Source organism: Salvelinus sp. IW2-2015, linkage group LG19, assembly GCF_002910315.2.
Source record: "Salvelinus sp. IW2-2015 linkage group LG19, ASM291031v2, whole genome shotgun sequence".
Lineage (NCBI taxonomy): Eukaryota > Metazoa > Chordata > Actinopteri > Salmoniformes > Salmonidae > Salvelinus > Salvelinus sp. IW2-2015.
This window is the reverse complement of record NC_036859.1, coordinates 34,487,406-34,513,752: the sequence shown is the minus strand read 5'-3', so window position 1 is coordinate 34,513,752 and position 26,347 is coordinate 34,487,406. Positions and strand designations below refer to the sequence as shown.

Genomic DNA, 26,347 nt, shown 5'->3' with positions numbered 1-26,347 from the left:
CCATTATTCCTCCTCCACCAAACTTTACAGCTGGCACTATGCATTAGGGCAGGTAGTATTCTCCTGGCATCCGCCAAACCCAGATTCGTCCATCCGGCTGCCAGAGGGTGAACCGTGATTCATCTGGAGAAAGTGTTTCCACTGCTCCAGAGTCCAATGGCGGTGAGCTTTACACCAARGCTTGGCATTGCGCATGGTGATCTTAGGCTTGTGTMCGGCTGCTCGGCCATGGAAACCCATTTCATGAAGCTCCCGACAAACAGCTATTGTGCTGATGRTGCTTCCAGAGGCKGTTTGGAAATCGGTAGTGAGTGTTGCAAACGAGGACAGACTATGTTTACGCGCTACGTGCTTCAGCACTCGCCGGTCCTGTTCTGTGAGCTTGTGTGGCCTACCACTTTGCTGCTGAGCCATTGTTGCTCTTAGACGTTTCCACTTCACAATAACAACACTTACAGTTGACCGGAACAGCTCTAGCAGGGCAGAAATTTTACAAACTGACTWGTTGGAAAAGTGGCATCCAATGGCGGTGCCACGTTGAAAGTCACTGAGCTCTTCAGTAAGGCCTTTCTACTGCCAATGTTTGTCTATGYAGATTGCATGGCTGTGTGCTCGATTTTATACACCTGTCAGCAAAGGTTGTGGCTGAAATAGCCAAATCCACTCATTTCAAGGGGTGTCCACATACTTTTTTCATATAATAGCACTCACAGCTTTKAAAYAAAACTAAATCTGAGACATTATTGTCTGTTCACATTTTCGATGATATTTATATTGAAAACGTGTATTAAAACCTGTATAAACCATATTTATTATTTTATGATAATATTTTAGGTTGACTACAACTGATATAATCACATGCTTTACTTTTATTTTCCTGCATTTAGTAAAATCAGGAAACACATCACCTATTCCTCTATTGCCATTCATTCCAACTAGACTGGTTTTGGATTTCCCCCTGACCAAGATGGCTGCCATTTTGGCCCCATTATGGAACTTTGAGGGTTTATAACATAGCTCATACAGCAATTTAATAGSATCTCTATGGACATAACATTGAAATAATGCCAACATCACACAGCTWGAATATAGAAAAGCAATAGTCCATTGTTTTTCTTTTAAAATCACAGTAATGATTTCACACAACACTTCCGTGGGCAGAATACATTTAACACCTCTTAAGTCATTTATTAGAACAGGGATGTTTGCAGAGAAGTCTACCGTCAAGTGTCTCAAACAGTACTACAAAAGGCTTGCGCCAATCACCTGTGTCCATGCATTACCAGCAAGTCTTTCCAGAGCACTGTAATATAAAGCTTTCTGTCACTTACAATATCTGCCTTAAATGTACCTCTTCCCCAACCCAAATGTGTGAAGCACAGGAGGTTGGTGACAGCTTAATTGAGGAGAACGMGCTCATGGTAATGACTGGAGCGGAATCAGTGGAATTAAATACATCTAACACATGGTTTCCATGGTTTCCATGTGTTTGATGCCGTTCCATCAGCTCCGCTCCTGCCGTTATTATGAGCCGTTGTCCCATCCTGTGGTGTGAACCCACTTTGGTCAAATAAATCCTCTATTGGAAATGCTAGACACAGATGACTATACGCAAGGTTAGCAGTCATACATTCTGTAGCACTCGATTGCTCCACATTGAACGGTCCATTTCTGTCAGACAAATTATGCAGTAGTGCTGCTGTAGTAATGATAATAATAATAATAATAATAACAACAACAACAACAACAACAACAACAAAACAGTAACAGCAAAGATGATCACGAGGAATTATAAAATAAATAAACGTAAGTTTCAGAGTACTGGTGCTGATAGAAACAAGATATGTTCACAGTCGACCATCTTCCCTAAACAACTATGTTCTCAGAAATAACAACTACCTCAGGCAAAAGAGAGCTGCTTTTCAACTTGTGGTCAAGTGCCCGGGAAGATGTCAAGTTCATGACAGGGGAGTACTTTAAGTCCTACAAGTAACTATTGTTCACGTTCACAATGAACCCAATCAATTTCGCATGCATGCACGCACACACACAAAGATTTGGTCACACAAAAAATACAATATATTCGTATAMTGGTCCTAAGGTTACTAGTAGTAAAGCCTGTACGACCTTCAAGGACCAGCCTAGAAATACATTTTGGACCCTGGCTGCCCTGAAGACACAGGCAGTTAAGGACCAGGGACAAAGCACATGAACCACTGGTCAAGAAAAATAAGAGCCTATCAATAGGAAAATAAACTAAATTCACTTTCACTGCATGACAAGCAGAAGAATATTAAGCTCAAGGGGTCACTAGAATACAGGTACATTTTTAAAACACAGTAAAAGATTTAGTACAAAGGTACTCAAATGTATTGAGTTTAACAGAGCAATACATGACTTAAAAGTCACCCTTTCAAAATAAAAGCTTGTCTAAGATGACCCCAAAATATTCCGATAAAGTCATGAGGAAAGCCAGCCAAAGCATCGCGGTTAAAACACACACACACACACACACACACACACACACACACACACACACACACACACACACACACACACACACACACACACACACACACACACACACAATCTCTGAAATGCATTTTTTCAAGCAGCAATACAAAAAAATATCCATGAAGTATGCATAATATCTGAAGAAAAAAAACGACTGTATGAAAACATCCCTGCTATCATGTCTCAAAATACAAAACGTTTACCAATAATTTGCTTCAGTTCAACAAGAGAAGTCCATTTTCCGCTTTTTTTGGTCTTTTATCTGTCATTTTAAAACAGGTTAAAATTTCAGTCCTCAGGTGTGATGACAGTCTTTTTTTTCTCTCGTATACTTGAAGAAGTTGTAAGCATGCAAGCCTCGTAGAGGAGGGGCCCGGAGGGGCGGGGCTAATGCCCGGAGGGGCTGATGGGGCGGTCTGGTGGCGGTGCTAGAGTATTAAGCCAGGGCCGGGAAGGCCTCTGGGTCGTCAACGTTGGGAACGGACACTCCACCCGGCTGGGGACAAAGAGAGATTTTTTTTTTTTTTATACGAAATCTGAGAATAATGGGTCGTGTTCAGTAGGGATTGGTAAGTACTTCATGAACAACACAACTCAACAAGTAGAACAATGATCACAGTCAGCTTGAGCACCCAATTTGACTTTTTGTGGTCAGTGAAAACAGCTTTTTATGGTCAATAACCATTAAGGTTGAATGGTGGGAACCRGGTTACCGAGATTTACCAACCAAAACCACTCCCTTTTTACCCAGGATAAATAACTGCGAGAAACTGGTATAATCTAATAAATTATTTATATGAATACCATGGCGTGAAACGGAACTATTAAAATATACGCAATGTCTAAATCCGGCTTCTCTATGGACTGTGCATGATGAATCAGGGTGGGGACAGGCAGCCCATCTCTGTATGGAGCGCAGTTCTCAATGCATGTAGACCTATCATCTCATCTTGGTAACTTTTTTTCTTGCGGACCTAGGCCTAAATTTGATGCAGCATACTACAGTAATATTAAGACCGAATGCACGTCTAATTTACCKATCTTCAGTTGGCTTTCGGGGGTCACTTTGTTTTAATTTGTAAAGATAATATATTTTTTTAAACGGCCTATCACTCGAATATCGTTGTTTTAAATCAGTGCATGCATGAGCACTCTCTGTCTTTCTCTCTCTCCATCAACTCCATTCAAATTGCATCCAAAATAGATCATCCTGAATCTAGATTGATATATAGCCCTGTATATAGGATGTCCTAGCCTACCTCTTTCAGGTAATACATGTAATGCAGTATTAGCCTTATATTTAGCTAATTACTGATGGGTTATGCAMAACAAGCTTCTAACTTATAGCCTCTGTCTTTCGCGCAATACGCAACCACCTGTGCTCCGACTGGCCTCTCCTTAAAAAACGTTCCTTAGCTCTTGGAGTTCCATGCAGGAAAAGCTAGACTAGAATAACTTGTTGGACATCATTTTTTAGAAGAGGAGCGCAAGCTCTTTTTTTGTTTAATGTTAAATACAGCAGCCAAGAGAAGTCACGGGTAGTTTGAAAGAAGAGCGAACGCGCGATGGCGGTCGGCTATCAGTTATTTATTCAGACCCACAACCATTCAATCTTTGTGAAGAGAAGTGAAAGCCTTCTGCATGTAATTCTAGTCCAACATTATTAACAGACAACATTAGAACGATGACGATGATTTAACTGTTGAACGCGAGGAAGMAGTAAAGCAATAGAGAGAAAGAGGAGGAAGGCTAATAACATTAGGGGAAATATTACGAAAGGTATATATGCGTCAGCCTACTAATTATACAAATAGGCCCCATTATATTTRAATATTGAAATCAAATTCAGTAGCTTGTAACTTTGTAGACCGCTTGTGCTGCACCAGAAMGTTCTCTTCTGCTTTATCACGGTTTGAACGATGTGRGTAATTCCAGTCCATATAATACAATACAGTACAGTAATACTGTTCACGCTCAAAAAGATTAGCCTAGTGGTGCTAGATTCATTTATTTACCCAAGAGAGCATATAGCTAGCTACATCTATTGGTTTTTKTGMTTTTCTGTCGTGCGTAATGTGCAGTAGCCWATATCATATATGTATTGGATAATGGRACAATCATTTGGGCTTTTTTTGGGCTTGGGTTRATTAAATGTGGTTAATGTAGGGCTCATTAAATGTATTTACTATAAGTCTCATCAGGTTCAGGTAGCATCAGGTTTGAATGTTCATGCTGATCAAAGCTACKATCAAATCCAGATTTATATGCTTTATAATGCCACTCCRGGTTTTGGAGGGAAATACCGGGTTACCGGAGAGAAAAGTGATTTATTCTCAGGATGGAACATTGTACAATACCCGGGAAAATATTCAACCCTAGTAACCACAGCCTTTTGTGATCAACATTTACATCTATTTGTGTTCAGTGACAACAGCCTCAATTAGCGTTACCTTTTCAGATCGGCCTCCTCCCGCACCGCGGCCTCCCCTTCCTCCACGGGCTCCCCCCCGCCCGCGCCGGCCCAGATCTCCAAAGTTGATCTCCAGCTGGGCTGTGATGTCGTTGGCGGGCTTGCGGAAGTGGTGGTCCGGGCCAACTTCGTCAGGATTGCCCTGATGGAGGAAGAGTTGACGTTGTTTACATTTAGCCAGAGAGCACTGATAGCAACCATCTCAACTCAAATAGCCAACATGCTAACTACTGTTTGACATAATTGAACTCTTGATATACCGATGTGTATGAGTGTGTAGGTAAAGGCTTGTTTAATCAGAATTGTATAAGGGTGAATATGTGAAACAACAGGCACCTTGAACAGAGGGGTTGTGTCTGCTTCAATCTCCGGAGCATCAATCACAGCCGGTCTCTGCAACAACCAAGAGAAAGGACCAACAATAAGGAGAAGCACTTCAGTCCCATTTGTAATGACATAGCCTCTTCAGGAGAGTTGTTAGCTGGTTAACATTACTATCTGGTTTATATCAGCCCTTTTGTTGGTAAATACATAATAAAATACAAACCACCACAGTTATTTAATACCTTAAAGATGGTTTACTATTGATCCGTTGACAGGTATCAATCAGCAAACTTCTTTCTAACTTAAAACTTTTTCCCCAAAACTTGAAATGACACAGTTCACCAATATCACTCGAGTAGAGTACTGTATATCTGAAAATGTTTTGTAACTTAAATTGAAATCAAATTGATTTGAAATTAAAAACAAATTATTTAATTGATTCCGTCACATCCTAAATGTAAATAACACAGAATTTTCTCAAATACAGCATGAAAACATAATGAAATATGCAAAACACAACTAGTGCTGTCACAATTACTGTATAACTAACGGTAATGGATGAAGACACATATACATATATACATATATATATATATATATATATATAGATATATGGTTATTTTATTTTCATGACAGTCTTCATCCATTACCGTCAGTTCTACAGTAATTGTGACAGCTCTAGTTGTGTTTTTTGGGGAGGGGGGAATGAACATCTGATTGAAGACTTTCTGCAATAACATGGACTCTTAACATGATGAAACTTTGATGCCCTTGCTGGAACAAGCAAGGTGTTGTAGCAAACTATGAATATAAGGAGCTTGGAACCTCTAACCCTGGCAATAGATGCAGTAAAGAGGTCAATTGAACTCGACCAAAACAATGGAATTGCCATGGAAACAAGTAGGGGGAAATGCCTTGGGAGAAAGATCCCGAGTCTCCTATTGCCCCCCAGCAAAATTAGCCTACATTTAGGCTATTGTTTACACGTGTATTTTACACTATGTTGAGGTAAAAATAATTTTATAATGCTTGTATGGATGTCAACCCCAATACATGTTCATGTCATCGTTACTAGTCAACTGTATTATAGTTAAAACTACCACCACTAATTTCTGTATGCTAGCTGTTCTAACCAGCTTATATGAACGGGAGTTAGCATTTAGCAGGCACTTCTTCTAAACTTAAAAAGGGACAACCTCGACATGTTTTTGCAGTGAAAACTGCCAAATATATCCGAATCGGACTTAAGTAACCACAGTGGCCTGTTCCATTTCATAAATCGTGAAGGATTTGACAAATATCCACTTTGTTAGATCAGATTTGTTGAACGTGTGCCAATCTGGTTGTTCAATTGACTCCTTCACCCCATATAGTTGAATGGTAAACTCATGGGTACACTGGCAATGGCTGCCTGCTATTGTAATGCAATCATTTCCATGGTAATGTAGAATGTTCACTCAAATGATAACTGAGGTGGCTCATGCTATGGAATGTATTTTTTGTAATGTAAATTGAGTTGAATCAACAAATCACAGCACATATTGATGGGTACACTTCCTGTTTTTACTTCCTGCTTTGCTCCTATGGGTACACTAGTAATGGCCAGTCCACCCATTATGCTTTCATTGACTTGAATGAGGATGCCTGTTCTATTAATTATATTTCTATGGCAGCCATGCAGTCAGGAGCGGAGGAAAGCAGAAAATATGGGTCAAAAAAAATGTACAATAATAATAATACAAAAATATTCTTATTRGAATGGTTATTACGGAGACCGCGGTCATCTGGCTGGACAATTACAGTCATCCAGAATTCCATGACCATCACAGTCCTAAACACAACAAAATACAATGGCAAAACATCCATACATACCTAACAGTGCACTGCACAACTATAGATAAGTGAAAATTCTATATATATTCTCGGCTTTTGTCACTTACGTCTTTCAGCTTTTCGTCACTTACATCTTCGCTCTTGGACTTGTGCAGAACGTAGCCTTTGTTCCACTTGCTGTCGGCGCCCTCGTTGGGCTTGCGGATGTTGAACTCCACTTTGGCGCGTTCCTTGTCCTGCATGGCTTTCCATTCGTCCAGGGTCATCTCCTTGGGGCCCTCCTCCTTCGGTTCCTCCACCTCGTTCTCCCTGGAGGAGACAGAGACYCATTTGTTATTGAAAGKTATTACCATACATTGTCTGTTAGCMTTCACATTTCTGTTGTTTTTGGATTTCTTCTAGATTGACTGTAGGGCTGCTTGCATTGTGGACCACGGGATGAATTGAACGTTGAGAGCAGCACAAATCAGCATGAATGCAGCACCATAGTGAACCAGCACAGTGATGTTAACTCCAAGAACAGGTCTCCCTGGCAAAAATTTGACTGACTTAACCTGTAAATAACACACACACACCGACACACACACACACAACACACACACACACACACACACACACCACACACACACACACACACACACACACACACACACACACACACACACACACACACACACACACACACACAACAACACACACACAACACACACACAAAGCTCTGGAAAAAAATTAAGAGACCATTGCAAAATTATCAGTTTCTCTGGTTATACTATTTATAGGTATGTGTTTGGGTAAAATGAATTTTTTTGCTTTATTCTATAAATTATTGACAACATTTCTCCCAAATTCCAATTAAAAATATGTATTTGCAGAAAATGACAACTGAGAAAATGACAACAAAAAATGCAGTGTTGTCAGATCTCGAATAATGCAAAGAAAATAAGTTCATATTCATTTTAAACAACAATACTAATGTTTTAACTTAGGAAGAGTTCAGAAATCTATTATTATTTTTTTTCTCTTATTTTCTTTGCATTTATTCGAGGTCTGACAACACCGCAACTTTTTTAGTTTTTTTGACCAGTTGTCAGGTCCAGGAAGGTGCTCACTTGTTCTCAGAGTCAGCAGGGGGSTGTTCCACTCCCTCAGGGGTTCCCCCGGGGGCAGCAGTCTGTTCAGCATCACCACTGGGAACAGAAATTCAACACAGCGAAGGAACAAACCAGTCAATATCAACAAAGGACCTGTGTCCTTGCCTACACATAATGGTCATCTCATTTAAGGAAGTAGGTAATGATTGTTTGACCCACCAACCTTGTTTCGTCCTTGGGGTTCCCCCGGTTGTGAGAGCCACTKCCGCCACGCTTCTCCTCGGATTTCTGACTGTTGAGGGGAAAAAAATGGAAACCAAAAGCTCCACCATTCCTACCACTAATCACAGAGCATCTGAACATGTCGTCCCTCCAAAAGACCATCACTACCACTAGTCCTTTAAGGACTCGGAGCAGAAATMACTCACGGTTTGTCACCGCCGCCACTGTGTCTGTCGAAGTCCCGTTTGCCGCGGGAGTCGAAGCCGTCACCCCGGCCCATGCCCCGGCCCCGTCCACCACGCCCACCTCGGCCGCCGCCACGCCCTCTGGGYGGCCGGTCTACGAAAGGTCTAAGGAGGCACACACACACAGGCTCAGCATCAAGCAGCACAGATACAGAATGAGCAGCTCAGAACTACGAAAACTACTTTATTGAACGTTTTAAAAACATGCAAGGATATATAGAGTGTCTTCAGAAAGTAGTCATATACCCCCTTGACTCATTCCACATTTTGTTGTCTAACAGCCAGAATTCCAAATCGATTAAATAAAATAAAAATCTCACCCATCTACACACAATACCCCATTATGACAAAGTTGAAAAAATGTTTTTTTTAGAACATTTATTGAAAATGAAATACAGACCTATCTAATTTACATACAATATGTAAATTAGATATTTCTGTATTTCATTTTCAATAAACTTGCTACAATTGCTAAAATCATGTAACAAGTACTCACATCCCTTTGCTATGACACTCCAACTTGAGTTTAGGTGCATCCAATTTCTTTAGATCAACCTTGAGATGCCACTACAACTTGGGAGTCRACCTGTGGCCAATTAAATTGTTTGGACATGATTTAGAAAGAAACACACCTGTCTATATAAGGTCTGACAGTGTATGTCAGAGCAGAAACTATACCATGAAATCCAAGGAACTGTCCCTAGATCTCTGAGATAGAATTGTAATGAGGCATATATCTGGGATATAAAACAATTTCTATAGTATCGATAGTATAGAGAACTGTGGTCTCKGTCATCGGGAAATAGAAAGAATATGGAACTACCCAGACTCTGCATAGAGCTGGCCTTCCGACCAAACTGAGCAACTGGACAAGAAGGACCTTGGTCACGAAGGTGAACAAGAACCCAATGACCACTGACAGAACTACAGAGTTCCTTGGCTGAGATGGGAGAACCTGCCAGAAGGACAACAGTTTCTACAGCACTTCACCCATCTGAGCTTTATGGGAGAGTGGCCAGATGGAAGCCACTCCTGAGAAAAAGGCACTTGACAGCACGCTTGGACTTTGCAAAAACGCACGTGAAAGACTGAGAGGCAAAAGATTCTGTGGTCTAATGAGACAAAAATGTAACTAAATGTAAAGCACTATGTCTGGAGACAAACAGGCACAGCTGATCATCTGTCTAACACCATCCCTACCATGAAGCATGGTGGTGGCAGCATCATGCTATGGGAATGCTTTACAACTCGCTGAGACTGTGAGACTGGTAAGGATAGAGGGAACAATGAATGGAGCCAAATACAGGCAAATCCTTGATGAGAACCTGCTTCAGAGTGTTCTCACTTGTTCTGCCTCGCTTCGCGTTCTCAGGAAACTATGCAGTATTTTGTTTTTTTTATGTATTATTTCTTACATTGTTACCCCAGGAAATCTTAAGTTTTATTACCTACAGCCGGGGAGGAACTATAGGATATTAGAGCAACGTCAACTCACCAACATTACGACCAGGAATACGACTTTCCAAAAGCGGATCCTCTGTTTGGTCCACCACCCAGGACAATGGATCGGATCCCAGCCGGCGACCCAAAACAACGGCGCCGCAGAAGGTGCAGACGGAGCAGTCTTCTGGTCAGGCTACGTAGACTGGCACATCGCGCACCGCTCCCGAGTATACTACTCGCCAACGTCCAGTCTCTTGACAACAAGGTAGACGAAATCCGAGCAAGGGTTGCCTCCCAGAGAGACATCAGAGATTGTAACGTTCTTTGATCCACGGAAACATGGCTCTCTCGGGATACATTATCAGAGTCGGTACAGCCACCTGGTTTCTTCACGCATCGCGCCGACAGAAACAACCAGAAACAACCGATCGCATTATATACCAAGAGAATTCCCTTCAATTATAATCACAGTCGACTATATCCCCCCCAAGCAGACACATCGACGGCCCTGAAAGAACTTCATTGGACTCTATATAAACTGGAAACCACATATCCTGGTTTATTGTAGCTGGTGATTTATTGTAGCTGGGGATTTTAACAAGGCTAATCTGAAAACAATGCTCCCTAAATTTTATCAGCATATCGAATGCGCAACCCAGGCTGACAAAACCCTGGATCATTGTTATTCTAACTTCCGCGATGCATACGAAGCCCTTCACCGCCCTCTTTTCGGAAAATCTGACCACGACTCCATTTTGTTGCTCCCAGCCTACAGACAAAAACTAAAACAGGAAAAACCCGTGCTCACGTCTGTTCAACGCTGGTCCGACCAATCGGATTCCACGCTTCAAGATTGCTTCGATCACGTGGACTGGGACACGTTCCGCATAGAGTCGGCCAATAACATTGAATAATACGCTGATTCGGTGAGCGAGTTTATTAGCAACTGCATCGGTGATGTTGTACCCACAGCGACTATTAAAACTTTCCTCAACCAGAAACCGTGGATTGATGGCAGCATTTGCGCAACACTGAAAGCGCGAACCACTGCTTTTAATCAGAGCAAGGTGACAGGAAACATGACTGAATACAAACAGTGTAGCTATTCCCTCCGCAAGGCAATCAAACAAGCTAAGCGTCAGTATAGAGACAAAGTAGAGTCACAATTCAACGGCTCAGACACGAGAGGTATGTGGCAGGGTCTACAGTTAATCACAGACTACAAAAAGAAAACCAGCCCCGCCGCGGACCTCGATGTCTTGCTCCCAGACAAACTAAACAACTTCTTTGCTCGCTTTGAGGACAATTCAGTGCCACCGACACGGCCTGCTACCAAAACCTGCGGGCTCTCCTTCACTGCAGCCAACGTGAGTAAAACATTTAAACGTGTTAACCCTCACAAGGCTGCCATCCCAGACGGCATCCCTAGCCGCGTCCTCAAGAGCATGCGCAGACACAGCTGGCTGGTGTATTTACGGACATATTCAATCAATCCTTATCCCAGTCTGCTGTTCCACATGCTTCAAGAGGGCCACCATTGTTCCTGTTCCCAAGAAAGCTGAGGTAACTGAGCAAAATGACTATCGCCCCGTAGCACTCACCTCCGTCATCATGAAGTGCTTTGAGAGACTAGTCAAGGACCATATCACCTCCACCCTACCTGACACCCTAGACCCACTCCAATTTCTTACCGCACCAATAGGTCCACAGACGACGCAATCGCAATCACACTGCCTAACCCACTGGACAAAAGGAATACCTATGCAAGAATGCTGTACATCGACTAGAGGTAGACGATTAATCGGAATGACCGATTTGTAAAAATCTTCTTTACACCTTTATTTAATCTTTATTTAACTAGGCAAGTCAGTTAAGAACCACATTCTTACTTCAATGAGGCCTAGGAACGGTGGTTAACTGCTCGTTCAGGGGGCAGAACGACAGATTTTTACCTTGTCAGCTATGGAACCCTGAACCTTGTTCACCGGACGTGCTACCTGTCCCAGACCTGCTGTTTTCAACTCTCTAGAGACAGCAGGAGCGGTAAGAGATACTCTTAATGATCGGCTAGGAAAAGCCAACTGACATTTACTCCTGAGGTGCTGACTTGCTGCACCCTCGGACAACTACTGTGATTATTATTATTTGACCATGCTGGTCATTTATGAACATTTGAACATCTTTGGCCATGTTCTGTTATAATCTCCACCCCGGCACAAGCCAGAAGAGGACTGGCCACCCCTCATAGCCTGGTTCCTCTCTAGGTTTTCTTCCTAGGTTTTGGCCTTTCTAGGGAGTTTTTCCTAGCCACTGTGCTTCTACACCTGCATTGCTTGCTGTTCGGGGTTTTAGTCTGGTTTCTGTACAGCACCTTTGAGATATCAGCTGATATAAGAAGGGCTATATAAATACATTTTGATTTGATTTGATTTCAGCTCAGGGGATTCAATCTTGCAACCTTACAGTTAACTAGTCCAACGCTCTAACCACCTGATTACATTGCACTGCACGAGGAGCCTGCCTGTTACGCGAATGCAGTAAGCCAAGGAAGTTGCTAGCTGGCATTAAACTTATCTTATAAAAACCAAACAATCAATCAATCATAATCACTAGTTAACTTACACATGGTTGATGATATTACTAGTTTATCTAGCGTGTCCTGCGTTGCATATAATCGTGGTGCGTATCGTTGCTCCAATGTGTACCTAACCATAAACATCAATGCCTTTCTTAAAATCAATACACAGAAGTATATATTTTTAAACCTGCATATTTAGCTAAAAGAAATCCAGGTTAGCAGGCAATATTAACCAGGTGAAATTGTGTCACTCTCTTTGCGTTAATTGCACGCAGAGGTCAGTGTATATGCAACATTTTGGGCCGCCTAATTTGCCAGAATTTACATAACTATGACATAACATTGAAGGTTGTGCAATGTAACAGGAATATTTAGACTTAGGGATGCCACCCGTTAGATAAAATACGGAAAGGTTCCGTATTTCACTGAAAGAATAAACGTCTTGTTTTCGAGATGTTAGTTTCTGTATTCGACCATATTAATGACCTAAGGCTCGTATTTCGTGTGTTATTATGTTATAATTAAGTCTATGATTTGATAGAGCAGTCTGACTGAGCGGTGGTAGGCACCAGCAGGCTCGTAGGCATTCATTCAAACAGCACTTTCGTGCGTTTTGCCAGCAGCTCTGCTGTTTATGACTTCAAGCCTATCAACTCCTGAGATGAGGCTGGTGTAAACCGATGTGAAATGGCTAGCTAGTTAGCGGGGTGCGCGCTAATAGCGTTTCAAACGTCACTCGCTCAGAGACTTGGAGTGGTTGTTCCCCTTGCTCTGCAAGGGCCGCGGCTTTTGTGGAGCAATGGGTAATGCTGCTTTGAGGTGGGTGTTGTCGTTGTGTTCCTAGTTCGAGCCCAGGTAGGAGCGAGGAGAGGGACGGAAGCTATACTGTTACACGTGCAATACTAAAGTGCCTATAAGAACATCCAATAGTCAAAGGTTAATGAAATACAAATGGTATAGAGAGAAATAGTCCTATAATTCCTATAATAACTACAACTAAAACTTCTTACCTGGGAATATTGAAGACTCATGTTAAAAGGAACACCAGCTTTCATATGTTCTCATGTTCTGAGCAAGGAACTTAAATGTTAGCTTTCTTACATGGCACATATTTCACTTTTACTTTCTTCTCCAACACTTGTTTGTTGAATTATTTAAACCAAATTGAACCTGTTTCATTATTTATTTGAGGCTAAATTGATTTTATTGATATGTTTCATTCAGTATTGTTGTAATTGTCATTAAAAATCGGCCGATTAATCGGTATCGGCTTTTTTGTCCTCCAATAATCGGTATCGGTATCGGCGTTGAAAAATCATAATCGGTACATCGACTACAGCTCAGCATTTAACACCACAGTACCCTCCAAACTCGTCATTAAGCTCGAGACCCTGGGTCTCGACCCCGCCCTGTGCAACTGGGGTCCTGGACCCACAAGGGTGCATTCTCAGCCCTCTCCTGTACTCCCTGTTCACCCATGACTGCGTGGCCATGCACGCATCCAACTCAATCATCAAGTTTGCAGACGACACTACAGTGGTAGGCTTGATTACCAACAACGACGAGATGGCCTACAGGGAGGAGGTGAGGGCCCTCGGAGTGTGGGTGTCAGGAAAATAACCTCAAACTTAATGTCAACAAAACAAAGGAGATGATCGTGGACTTCAGAAAACAGCAGAGGGAGCAGCCCCCTATCCACATCGATGGGACAGTAGTGGAGAAGTTGGAAAGTTTTAAGTTCCTCGGCATACACATCACGGACAAACTGAAATGGTCCACCCACACAGACAGCATGGTGAAGAAGGCGCAGCAGCGCCTCTTCAACCTCAGGAGGCTGAAGAAATTTGACTTGTCACCAAAAAACTTTTACAAGCTTTTCCAGATGCACAATCGAGAGCATCCTGTCGGGCTGTATCACCGCCTGTACGGCAACTGCTCCGCCCACAACCGTAAGGCTCTCCAGAGGGTAGTGAGGTCTGCACAACGCATCACCGGGGGCAAACTACCTGCCTCCAGGAGACCTACACCAACCCGATGTCACAGGAAGGCCAAAAAGATCATCAAGGACAACAACCACCCGAGCCACTGCCTGTTCACCCCGCTCCCATCCAGAAGCGAGGTCAGTACAGGTGCATCAAAGCTGGAACTGAGAGACTGAAAAACAGCTTCTATCTCAAGGCCATCAGACTGTTAAACAGCCATCACTAACATTGAGTGGCTGCCGCCAACATACTGACTCATCTCTAGCCACTTTAACAATTCAAAATGGCATGTAATAAATGTATTACTAGCCACTTTAAACAATGCCACTTTATATAATGTTTACATACCCTACATTACTCATCTCATATGTATATACTGTACTCTATACCATCTACTGCATCTTGTCTATGCCGTTCAGCCATCACTCATCCATATATTTTTAGGTACATATTCTTATTCATTCCTTTACACTTGTGTGTATAAGGTAGTTGTTGTGAAATTGTTAGATTACTCGTTGGTTATTACTGCATGGTCGGAACTAGAAGCACAAGCATTTGCTACACTCGCATTAACATCTGCTAACCATCTGTATGTGACAAATAAAATTTGATTTGATTTGAGAAAACTTGGGTGAAATTTACTTCCAACAGGACAAGCATACAACCAAAGCAACACTGGAATGGTTCAGAACAAGCATGTGAAAGTCCTTGAGTGGCCCAGCCAAAGCCCAGACTGAATCCATTGAAAATCTGTGGAAAACTTGAAGATTGTTGTTCACCGCTGCTCCCAATCTAACTTAACAGAGCTTGAAAAATCTCCAAGGATGAATGGGAGAAAATCCCAAATCCAGATGTGCAAAGCTGATACAGACATACCCAGACGACTCAAAGCTGATACAGACATACCCAGACGACTCAAAGCTGATACAGACATACCCCAGATGACTCAAAGCTGATACAGCATACCCCAGACGACTCAAAGCTGATACAGACATACCCCAGACGACTCAAAGCTGATACAGACATACCCCAGATGACTCAAAGCTGATACAGACATACCCAGACACTCAAAGCTGATACAGCCATACCCAGACGACTCAAAGCTGATACAGACATACCCCAGACGACTCAAAGCTGATACAGACATACCCAGACGACTCAAAGCTGATACAGACATACCCCAGATGACTCAAAGCTGTAATTGCCGCCAAAAGTGCTTCTACAAAGTAATGACTCAGGGTGTGAATACTTAGAATACATATTCTGTATTTAATTTACAATAAATTACTATAATTTCTAAAAACATGTTTTCACTAATTTTATCCATTTTGAATACAGGTTGTAACACAAAATGCGGAATAAGCACGCTGTATGAATACTTTCTGAAGGCACTGTAGGTTATTGGTTGTGAGGATAATAGGTGTGATTTGAATTTTGACCGTTTTGTTTTGCATTGCTTTAGCTAGTAGTGAGCACAAACTACAGTCAAAGTGAAAGGGAGAGGTGTCATCTGACACTTATAAATAACAAACTGAAGCATACAGTGTGTCCCGGACATCTGTCTATCCCACGACTCCAAGACATCCACATTTCATCAACGATAATAATAATTAACAAAACATTGCTCTAAGCATTGTCATTTAGTACAGCAACTACTCACTTGTCTGCAGAGAACTCTCCTCTCTCTCCGACGTCGGGCTTGTCCTCGATGGGTTTATCGAAGCGGCGCTCACGTGGGGGTCTCCTGTTGTCTGGCCTCCTCTCGCCGGCGGGCCGCCCCTCGCCCTGCCCGGCCTGGTGCTGGGAGCCAGGTTGGCCCTGCTGGTCCGGCCTTCGGTCCACCCGCCTGATACCTGCCACCACAACAACACATGGAGGCTTTAGAGGTGGACACTGATATGACTACAGAGACTAATTAGGAGGGCGGTGCAGCCAAAAGCCACATGAGTATTATCTTTCAATAATACTTTTTGATCAAATGTTATTTTATTTGTCACATGRGCCGAATACAACAGGTGTAGACCTTAACGTGAAGTGCTTACTTACAAGTCCTTAACCAACAATGCAGTTCAAGAAATAGAGTTCAGAAAATATTTACTAAATAAACTAAAGTACAAAATAAAATAAAAGTTACACAAAATAACAATACATCATCGATACACTTATTGATGAAGCCAGTGACTGATGTGGTGTACTTCTCAATGCCATTGGAAGAATCCCAGAACATGTTCCAGTCTGTGATAGCAAAACAGTCCTGTAGCTTAGCATCTGCTTCTTCTGACCACTTTTATATAGACCCGAGTCACTGGTGCTTCCTGCTTTCATTTTTGCTTGTAAGCAGGAATCAGGAGGATAGCATTATGGTCAGATTTGCCAAATGGAGGGCGAGGGAGAGCTTTGTACGTGTCTCTGTGTGTGGAGTAAAGAGCACGTAAAACATCAGCCATCSTCTCCGGCGCCATTCTACTGAATGTTGCGCTGATTAGAGTGGTGTCTGACACTTGAGATTTATTTATGAAAGTCTGCGGTGGAACACGTGAAAACGGCATGTATTTTCAGAATTGTTTGGCGAACAACTCATAGGTGGGCTGCGAGCTACTGGTAGCTCACGATCAACCTGTTGGAGACCCCTGTAGTAAGCACTAGTGAGCTGTATCCGTCCAAATAACAGCTCTAATATTCTTCTGCATTTAGATATTTACGCGAACCTGGAGACTTCACCGTGTAGGTGTAGATATCGCCATATGCTACTTTGACTTGGGCCATTAGGTAGGGTTGTATCTAGTGCTGTCCCCAACAAAACAAAAATGTTGGTCGACCCGAGTCATCGGTTCTTAATTTTAAAACGTGTATTTTTCCATATGTGTTTGAATAAAAGCAACTATTACTGAACAAAAATATAAACGCAAGATGTAAAGGGTTTGTCCCATGTTTCATGAGCTGAAATAAAACATCCCAGAAGTTTTCCATACTTCATATTTCTCTCTCATTTTGTGCATAATTTTGTTTACATCCCTGTTAGTGAACATTTCTACTTTGCCAAAATAATCCATCCAGCTGACAGGTGTGGCATATCAAGAAGCTGATTCGACAGCATGATCATGACACAGGTGCACCTTGTGCTGGGGACAATAAAAAGCCACTCTAAACTGTGCAGTTGTCACACAACAGAATGCCACAGATGTCTCAAGTTGAGGGTGCATGCAATTGGCATGCTGACTGCAGGAATGTCCACCAGAGCTGTTGCCAGGGAATTMAATGTTCATTTCTCTACCATAAGCCACCTCCAATGTTGTTTTAGATCATTTGCCAGTACGTCCAACCGGCCTCACAACCGCAGACCACGTGTAACAATGCCAGCCCAGGACCTCCACATCCGGCTTCTTCCCCTGTGGGATTGTCTGAGACCAGCCACCCGGACAGCTGATGAAACTGAGGAGTATTTCTGTCTGTAATAAAGCCCTTTTATGGGGAAAAACTCATCCTGATTGGCTGGGCCTGGCTCCCAGTTGGTGAGCCTATACCCACCCATGGATGCGCCACTGCTCAGCCATATGAAATCCATAGATTAGGGCCTAATGAATTTATTTAAATTACTGAAATACCTAATTTGTTTAGGAAAAACATTCCCTCAACCCTTGCTCTCTTTACATGAAACATCAATGCATTGCATGCACGTGACCAATAGGGCCTGACCTGTAGCCTATCATAATCACATCAATAAATTGCTTATAACAAACTCCGAACACTGTAACAGCTAATTGGATGCAGAGGTCGGATGACGTGAAAAATAAACTGGAAACGGAGAATGTTTACTGGTTGCTCAGYAGGGAAAGGGGAAGTCAGATGTGTGGAAGACATTTGACTTAYTTGTGTAAACTACTGGAGATCCAGAAAAAGGAGGGAGCAAGCACTGTGTGAGTATTGTGTGCCAAACAGGTGCTGTAAGATTACAATATTATTACGAACAGTGTAAATACTAAATCAATTATAAATGTACGAAAAAGGATGTTCTAACGGAAAATGAAATAAATATATAAAGAGTTTATTAAGTCAAAGACTAAAAAAGTTGAATGCATTCATGAATTGCGGTTTATTTATTGTTTAGACTAATCATCCAAAGCTCCCTTTGATATTTCATTTGAAAACTAAAATGATTGATTGCAATTCAAAGCATGAATTACTCGTATGCTGTGTGATGACATGAAGGAATGAATGATTGATTGATACAATAGCCTATATATCGAATTATAGGCCCAAGTAAGTTACGGTATTAAGACTAAACACAGTACACACTCTTTGACCTACAGCTCGATGGTGGTTATACAAGGCTCCTACTACTATAAGAAGCAATATAATGATAATAACATTACTAATGATGATCATAATAATAATTGTAATAGAAAAAAACTATACCGATTAATCGGACGACAGTATATATATATATTTGTAATAATTACAATTACAACAATACTGAATGAACACTTATTTTAACTTAATATAATAAATCAATAAAATCAATTTAGTCTCAAATAAATTATGAAACATGTTATAATGCAAAAACAAAGTGTTGGAGAAGAAAGTAAAAGTGCAATATGTGCCATGTAAAAAAGCTAACGTTTAAGTTCCTTGCTCAGAACATATGAAAGCATACGAAACATGAGTCTTCAATATTCCCAGGTAAGAGGTTTTAGGTTGTAGTTATTATAGGACCATTTCTCTCTATACCATTTTGTATTTCATGTAACTTTGACTATTGGATGTTCTAATAGGTACTTTACTATTGCCAGCCTAATCTCGGGAGTTGACAGGCTTGAAGTCATAAACAGCGCAATGCTTGAAGCACAGCGAAGAGCTGCTGGCAAATGCAGGAAAGTGCTGTTTGAATGAATGCTTACGAGCCTGCTGCTGCCTACCACCGCTCAGTCAGACTGCTCTATCAAATCATAGACTTAATTATAATATGATAACACACAGAAATACGAGCCTTGGGTCATTAATATGGTCAAATCCGGAAACTATAATTTCGAAAACAAAACGTTTATTCTTTCAGTGAAATACGGAACCGTTACGTATTTTATCTAACGGGTGGCATCCCTAAGTCTAAATATTCCTGTTACATTGCACAACCATCAATGTTATGTCATAATTACGTACAATTCTGGCAAATTAATTAGGGTCTTTGTTAGGAAGAAATGGTCTTCACAGTTTGCTACGAGCCTGTCTCTTATACACATCTAGATGTGTATAAGAGACAGGCATATACCCTGACTCTGCTTGCACAGAACGCAAGAGAAGTGACACAATTTCCCTAGTTAAAAGAAATTCATGTTAGCAGGCAATATTAACTAAATATGCAGGTTTAAAAATATATACTTGTGTATTGATTTTAAGAAAGGCGTTGATGTTTATGGTTAGGTACATTGGTGCAACGACAGTGCTTTTTTCGGCGAATGCGCTTGTTAATTCACCCGTTTGGCGAAGTAGGCTGTGATTCGATGATAAATMAACAGGCACCGCATCGATTATATGCAACGGAGGACAAGCTAGTTAAACTAGTAATATCATCAACCATGTGTAGTTAACTAGTGATTATGTGAAGATTGATTYTTTTTTATAAGATAAGTTTAATGCTAGCTAGCACCTTACCMTGGCTCCTTGCTGCACTCGCATAACAGGTAGTCAGCCTGCCACGCAGTCTCCTCGTGGAGTGCAATGCAATCGGCCATAATCGGTGTCCAAAAATGCCGATTACCGATTGTTATGAAAACTTGAAATCGGCCCTAATTAATCGGCCTTTCCGATTAATCTCTCGACCTCTAATTCTTACATAATATAACCATTTACAATTTCAGTAGCACATGTCTTAGGGTGATGGAAAGTGCCATCCCTGTGGCCTCCAATGGTTCAGTCCACAGAGACAGGRGTGAGTCAGACAGGTGTCTTGTGTACCATGAAACAAACAAAATAATTTGTGACTGCTTGACTAAAGAGATCTGTCGACCAGAAGCCTATCGACCAAACAATCGACATGTCGACTCATTTTTTCTCTCACTGAAACATGCAAAGAAATGCCTGCTAGGGGGAAATACAGGGTTTAACTAATTAAACAAAGAATATGATCAACATGATCGGTCTCTGTGTGTAAAATAAAGTGGTTCATGTGAACCAAACAGCTCAAAAAAATTTAAGAAAGCGATCGAATGTTATTTGTTGCCTAGACTTTACTGCAAATGACACTCAAGTCTTGAGAAAAAACAATACACTAATATTGCAGTTACCATGACAGCCTTTATAATAGAATGTTTATAATAGAATGTTTATAATAGAACGCTTGTTACCATGACAGCCTTTATAACAGAACGCTTGTGACTACACACATCTAGAGTTGAAGTCGGAAGTTTACATACTTAGGTTGGAGTCATTAAAACTCGTTTTTCAACCACTCCACAAATTTCTTGTTAACAAACTATAGTTTTGGAAAGTCGGTAAGGACATCTACATTGTGCATGACACAATTGTTTACAGACAGATTATTTCACTTAAAATTCACTGTATCACAATTCCAGTTGGTCAGAAGTTTACATACATTTGACTCTGCCTTTAAACAGCTTGGAAAATTCCAGAAATGATTTCCATTGGCTTTAGAAGCTTCTGATCGGCTAATTGAAATTATTGAGTCAATTGGAGGTGTACCTGTGGATGTATTTCAAGGCCTACCTTCAAACTCAGTGCTCTTTGCTTGACATCATGGGAAAATCAAAAGAAATCAGCCAGACCTCAGAAAAAAAATTGTAGACCTCCACAAGTCTGGTTCCTCCTTGGGAGCATTTTCCAAACGCCTGAAGGTACCACGTTCATCTGTACAAATAATAGTACGCAAGTATAAACACCATGGGACCAGCAGCCGTCACACCGCTCAGGAAGGAGACGCGTTCTGTCTCCTAGAGATTAACGTACATTGGTGCGAAAAGTGCAAATCAATCCAGAACAACAGCAAGGACCTTGTGCAGATGCTGGGAGGAAACAGGTACAAAAGTATCTATATCCACAGAAAAATAGTCCTATATCGACATAACCTGAAAGGCCGCTCAACAAGGAAGAAGCTCCAAAACCGCCATAAAAACTTCAGACTACGGTTTGCAACTGCACATGGGGACAATGATTGTACTTTTTGGAGAATATGTCCTCTGGTTAGATAGAACTGTTGCCATAATGACCATTGTTATGTTTGGAGGGAAAAGGGGGAGGCTTGCAAGCCGAAGAAACCATCCCAACCGTGAAGCACAGCGGGGTGGCAGCATCATGTTGTGGGGGTGCTTTGCTGCAGGAGGGACTGGTGCACTTCACAAAATAGATGGCATCATGAGGGCAGGAAAAATATGTGGATAATATTGAAGCAACATCTTAAGACATCAGTCAGGAAGTAGCTTGGTCCGCAAATGGGTCTTCCAAATGGACAATGACCCCAAGCATACTTCCAAAGTTGTGGCATAAAATGCTTAAAGACAACAAAGTCAAGGTATTAAGGTGGCCATTCACCAAGCCCTGACCTCAATCCTATAATAAATTTGTGGGCAGAACTTTAAAAGGGTGTGTGAGCAAGGAGGCCTAAGAACCTGACTCAGTTACCAGCTCTGTCAGGAGGAATGGGCCAAAGAGTCCCCCAACTTATTGTGGGAAGCTTGTGGAAGGCTCACCGAAACGTTTGACCCAAGTTTAAACAATTTAAAGCAATGCTACCAAATACTAATTGAGTGTATGTAAACTTCTGACCCACTGGGAATGTGATGAAAGAAATAAAAGCTGAAATAAATCATTCTCTCTACTATTATTCTGACATTACACATTCTTAAAATAAGTGGTGATCCTAACTGACCTAAAACAGGGAACTTTCACCAGGATTAAATGTCAGGAATTGTGAAAAACTGAGTTTAAATATATTTGGCTAAGGTGTATGTAAACTTCCGACTTCAACTGTAAATATTGCACTTGGAAAAAAACATCTTAAAGTAGAAATAGAATGAAACAACAGGCATTCTATTATTGCTCTATATATAGTGGCCACTAAAGAGACATCGATCAAGTGCACAAGGCTACATCTGTGCAAAAATAACGTTCACAGAGTAAAACATTTAATAATCCCCTCTCACTCACGTGTTTACTGTTAAGTTCAACACAACAAAAGCAATCTCTTTGGGCTACACTGCACATTATTACATTGTACACTTTCTGCCTGTGGACATCTGTTCTAAAATGTGCCAGCAGAGCAGGATACCCTTTGTTGGCATAATTGATCTCTTTCAGGCAGAGAGTACACCTGGCATACCCCTTTTTATCCACTGCATTGAAAAAGTGAGAAAAAGTGAAAGTGTGTGTTGTTCCTTTCATCTCAGGCCCAGCTCCAGCTACACTTCATCCCTGAATCCACTTGTTTAACAAGCAACGCCTCATTTTCACCTAATTCTCTCATTCTGAAAATGAACCACATACTGTAGAGGGAAAACATTAGTATCTCCCCCTGCCAGAACCTCCCCCACTCCTTCGCGTGAACGCGCACACACTCAACTCTTCATTGCTGCGACTTGCTTGCTCATTGAGATTTCTGCTCTTCACTCCGTTGTCAGTTTAGCCTACATTTCATTGATCTTAGTAGCAGAAAGCATTGTTTATTTGTGTCCTTCAAGGCAGCTGTCTGTGATCACGTTAGGCTGCGTTTCATTTCAATTTTTATGGCGGTTTGATCGCTGGGGAGGCACTAGTAATGTCTGCAGTTTTCGGTTTGGCTATTTGTGTATTAGTCTATAAATACATCTCTTTGCCAAAAGAGTCGACTAGTAGTTCTGAAATGTTTATTGCTTGCCTACATTTTACTCCCTCCTCTATGTTTAATATAACACACACACATGCATTATTCATTTCGGCTGCCTATCCTGATGTGAAGTTTGTTCTATAGAAAGTATTTGACTCTGATGTGTGCCACAGAAAATATTTGACTCCTTGTTACAAAATTAAGGAAATTAGAAGGGGGAGGATTTCGACAAGACCATTTTCTTGCCTGCCCGAAATCCCCCCCATCCAGCTACTGTAGCAATATACTTTAAAATGCTAGCAATACTTGTTCCACCACACTTTCTCCCTCACCTCAAACTTTCCAAATGCCAGTTGTTTTTCGGTTACATCTCATGAAGTACGGTTCATCACATTCTCACCCCCGTCTCCTAGTCAAGCTTCTCACCTGTATCGAGTTAAAGATGCAATATGCAGAAATTGCTCAGCCATTTCCTGGTTACTAAAATTGTAATCGTTTGCCTAATTTCAGTATGTGACAAAGCAAGCAAGTATGTTTTAGAGAAACATTGTGGCATCTAAACCATTGAGAAATATATTTTCCATAACCAAAAATATTGTATCCAGCTGTTTGAAGSTAGTGTGCAAAACCGAAAGTAAAAGGAAGCATAGAAAAAGCATAGCAATAAAGCACATAGAAAATATATATTGCTTCTTAGACTTGATTTCAATGTAATGACAGATCTATAACTAATATTTATATGTGAATTTGTTACAAAAAGTTACATATTACAGCTTTAACAACATGAAATATGGGCCAGCTGTCAGCAAAGGTGTTAGGTTACTCCAGAGGAAGTTGCTTAGCTATTTCATGAGGGTGTTGTGTTAGCTGGCTATGCCGTCATTCTTACTTTGACAGCATGCACGTTTGATTCCATGCAGACACGCCTTCGTTCAATGCATTTAGCTAGTGATAATATTTCGAGGGGCCTTAGCTAGCTAATGTTACTTTTGTTGTGGTGGACATCTGGCCAGATGCACTCGTTTACAAAAGCATTGCGCATGTACGTCGTGGAAATAGTAGCTTGTTAGCTATAAAGTGAAGTACGGTAACATTATCTGTTTAGAAAAGCGTATGCGCAGATGAAAACAAACGGCAACACGSTAGTTACACTGTCATAACACTTCACTGAATAAGCTACCTACATGAAAACAGTACTATGCAATAACTTGATAGCCAGCTTGTACTGTTTTATCCACCTAAACCGGACATTGGTTGGCTAGGTCGCGCGAACTACCTAGCTCGCTAATGATGCAGTTGCAGCAGAACGCACGGGCCTCATTCAACTCGATATTTCTGACGGTTCAGTAGCATCAGTGTTGTTTTGAAGAATAGCTAGCTAACTACGCAGCAAGCTGGCTTGTCCCGCAAATRCCTAGAAGAGCCAGATAGCTATCTTCTTTCTTAGCCGAATACAAAGCTACCTAGGCTAGSTATATTATGAATATGTGCACTAAGCTCGAGCTGTTTCACAACAAAAACATTACCCTGCGCAGCAACCACAGCGCCATCATTTACAACATCCACATCCTGCAGGTGGAATGGATTTCAGCGAYAGGCGGGCCAGAGTGCACAGGTGGTTGCTATCCAATGCATATCCAATGCATGATTAACCTGTCTAATAATGCATTGGATATTTGCATGTTCGCAATGGGTTCTTCTGTTGCCCTCTAAATTGATCYCAACAGGACATAACCCATGTTGTTAGCAAACTGGCTAGGATTTTGCAGGTTTTGACTACCAATTTATCCGCGTGCACCTTACCTTCTTTCTTCAGAGGTACTGCAGTCTGAGTTTCATCTTTCTTGTCAAGGAGCGGATTCTTCCTGTCCTTCTGTGACTCCTTCTTGGTCTGCTTGGCGGCTTGGGCTGCAGACTTGGTGATACCAGCTGCAGCCGCCTCTTTCTTCTTATTCTCCGCCGCCTTTAGCACCTCGAAAGGGTCTGATTCATCGTCCAATAGCTGGTCGAACCGATTGGTTACGACGCAGCCGAAGCTTTCTTGCAGATGCCCGGGCATGATCGCGCCCCTTCAGCGGAATTCACCTCCGATTCTACGAGGCTTGGTGCGAACAATTCGCTAGATACTACCACAAGATGGCTGGGAAATGTACCTCTTCTCTTCCGGCGCGAGGAATATCCGTTATATTCAGTAGCGTGATATGGGGCATGTAGTCGTCTAGTCCAGGATTTCCCAAACTCGGTCCTGCTTGTAAACTAATGCAAATTATATCATGTAAAGTGACAACTGTTTGATTATTCATTAATCCCATTAGCCTTTAAATACTATTGCTATTAAAATGCATGTTCATTGACAAAACAAAATGCCTTTACACTAAGAAATCAAATRGAACTTTATTTGTCACATGCGCTGAATACAAGTGTAGACCTTACCGTGAAATGCTTWCTTTACAAGCCCTTTTAACCAACAGTGCAGTTCAAGAAGAGTTTAAGAAAATATTCACCAAATAAACTAAAGTAACACAATAAAATAACAATAATGAGGCTATAAACAGGMGMTACCGGTACCGAGTCGGTGTGTGAGGGTGCAGGTTAGATMAGGTAATTTGTACATGTAGATAGGTGACCAATACATATTTTTATGTATATATTTATATACATTTTTGCATTATGTTTAGAACAGAATAATACATGCTTTATATGCAGTTAATGCTTTTCACAAAATTTTGAGAGAGGAAGAGGGTGTGTGTGTGTGTGTGAGAGAGAGAGAGAGAGAGAGAGAGAGAGAGAGAGAGAGAGAGAGAGAAAGAAAGAAATAAGAAGATGAAGAGAG

The 26,347-nt window shown here is 41.4% G+C and overlaps 1 protein-coding gene across 4 annotated transcripts; it reads right to left on the bottom strand.

Annotated features, from left to right (window-relative positions):
* Positions 1 to 1,163: 1,163 nt before the first annotated feature.
* LOC111979416 (SERPINE1 mRNA-binding protein 1) lies at positions 1,164 to 25,681 on the bottom strand. 4 transcript variants are annotated; one of them, XM_024009936.2, is made up of 9 exons: positions 25,318 to 25,681; positions 16,363 to 16,555; positions 8,661 to 8,804; positions 8,456 to 8,524; positions 8,251 to 8,328; positions 7,249 to 7,450; positions 5,321 to 5,377; positions 4,965 to 5,126; positions 1,164 to 3,010 (listed from the first exon to the last, which is right to left on the bottom strand). In XM_024009936.2, exons 1-9 carry the CDS (start codon positions 25,571 to 25,573, stop codon positions 2,951 to 2,953), a joined length of 1,221 nt encoding a protein of 406 aa, XP_023865704.1. In that variant the 5' UTR covers positions 25,574 to 25,681; the 3' UTR covers positions 1,164 to 2,950. The 4 variants fall into 4 exon arrangements, with proteins under 4 accessions (XP_023865704.1, XP_070305101.1, XP_070305099.1 ...); XM_070449000.1 differs by having other exon boundaries at positions 7,273 to 7,450; XM_070448998.1 differs by having other exon boundaries at positions 8,251 to 8,344; positions 8,457 to 8,524.
* Between the last annotated feature and the right edge of the window lie 666 nt (positions 25,682 to 26,347).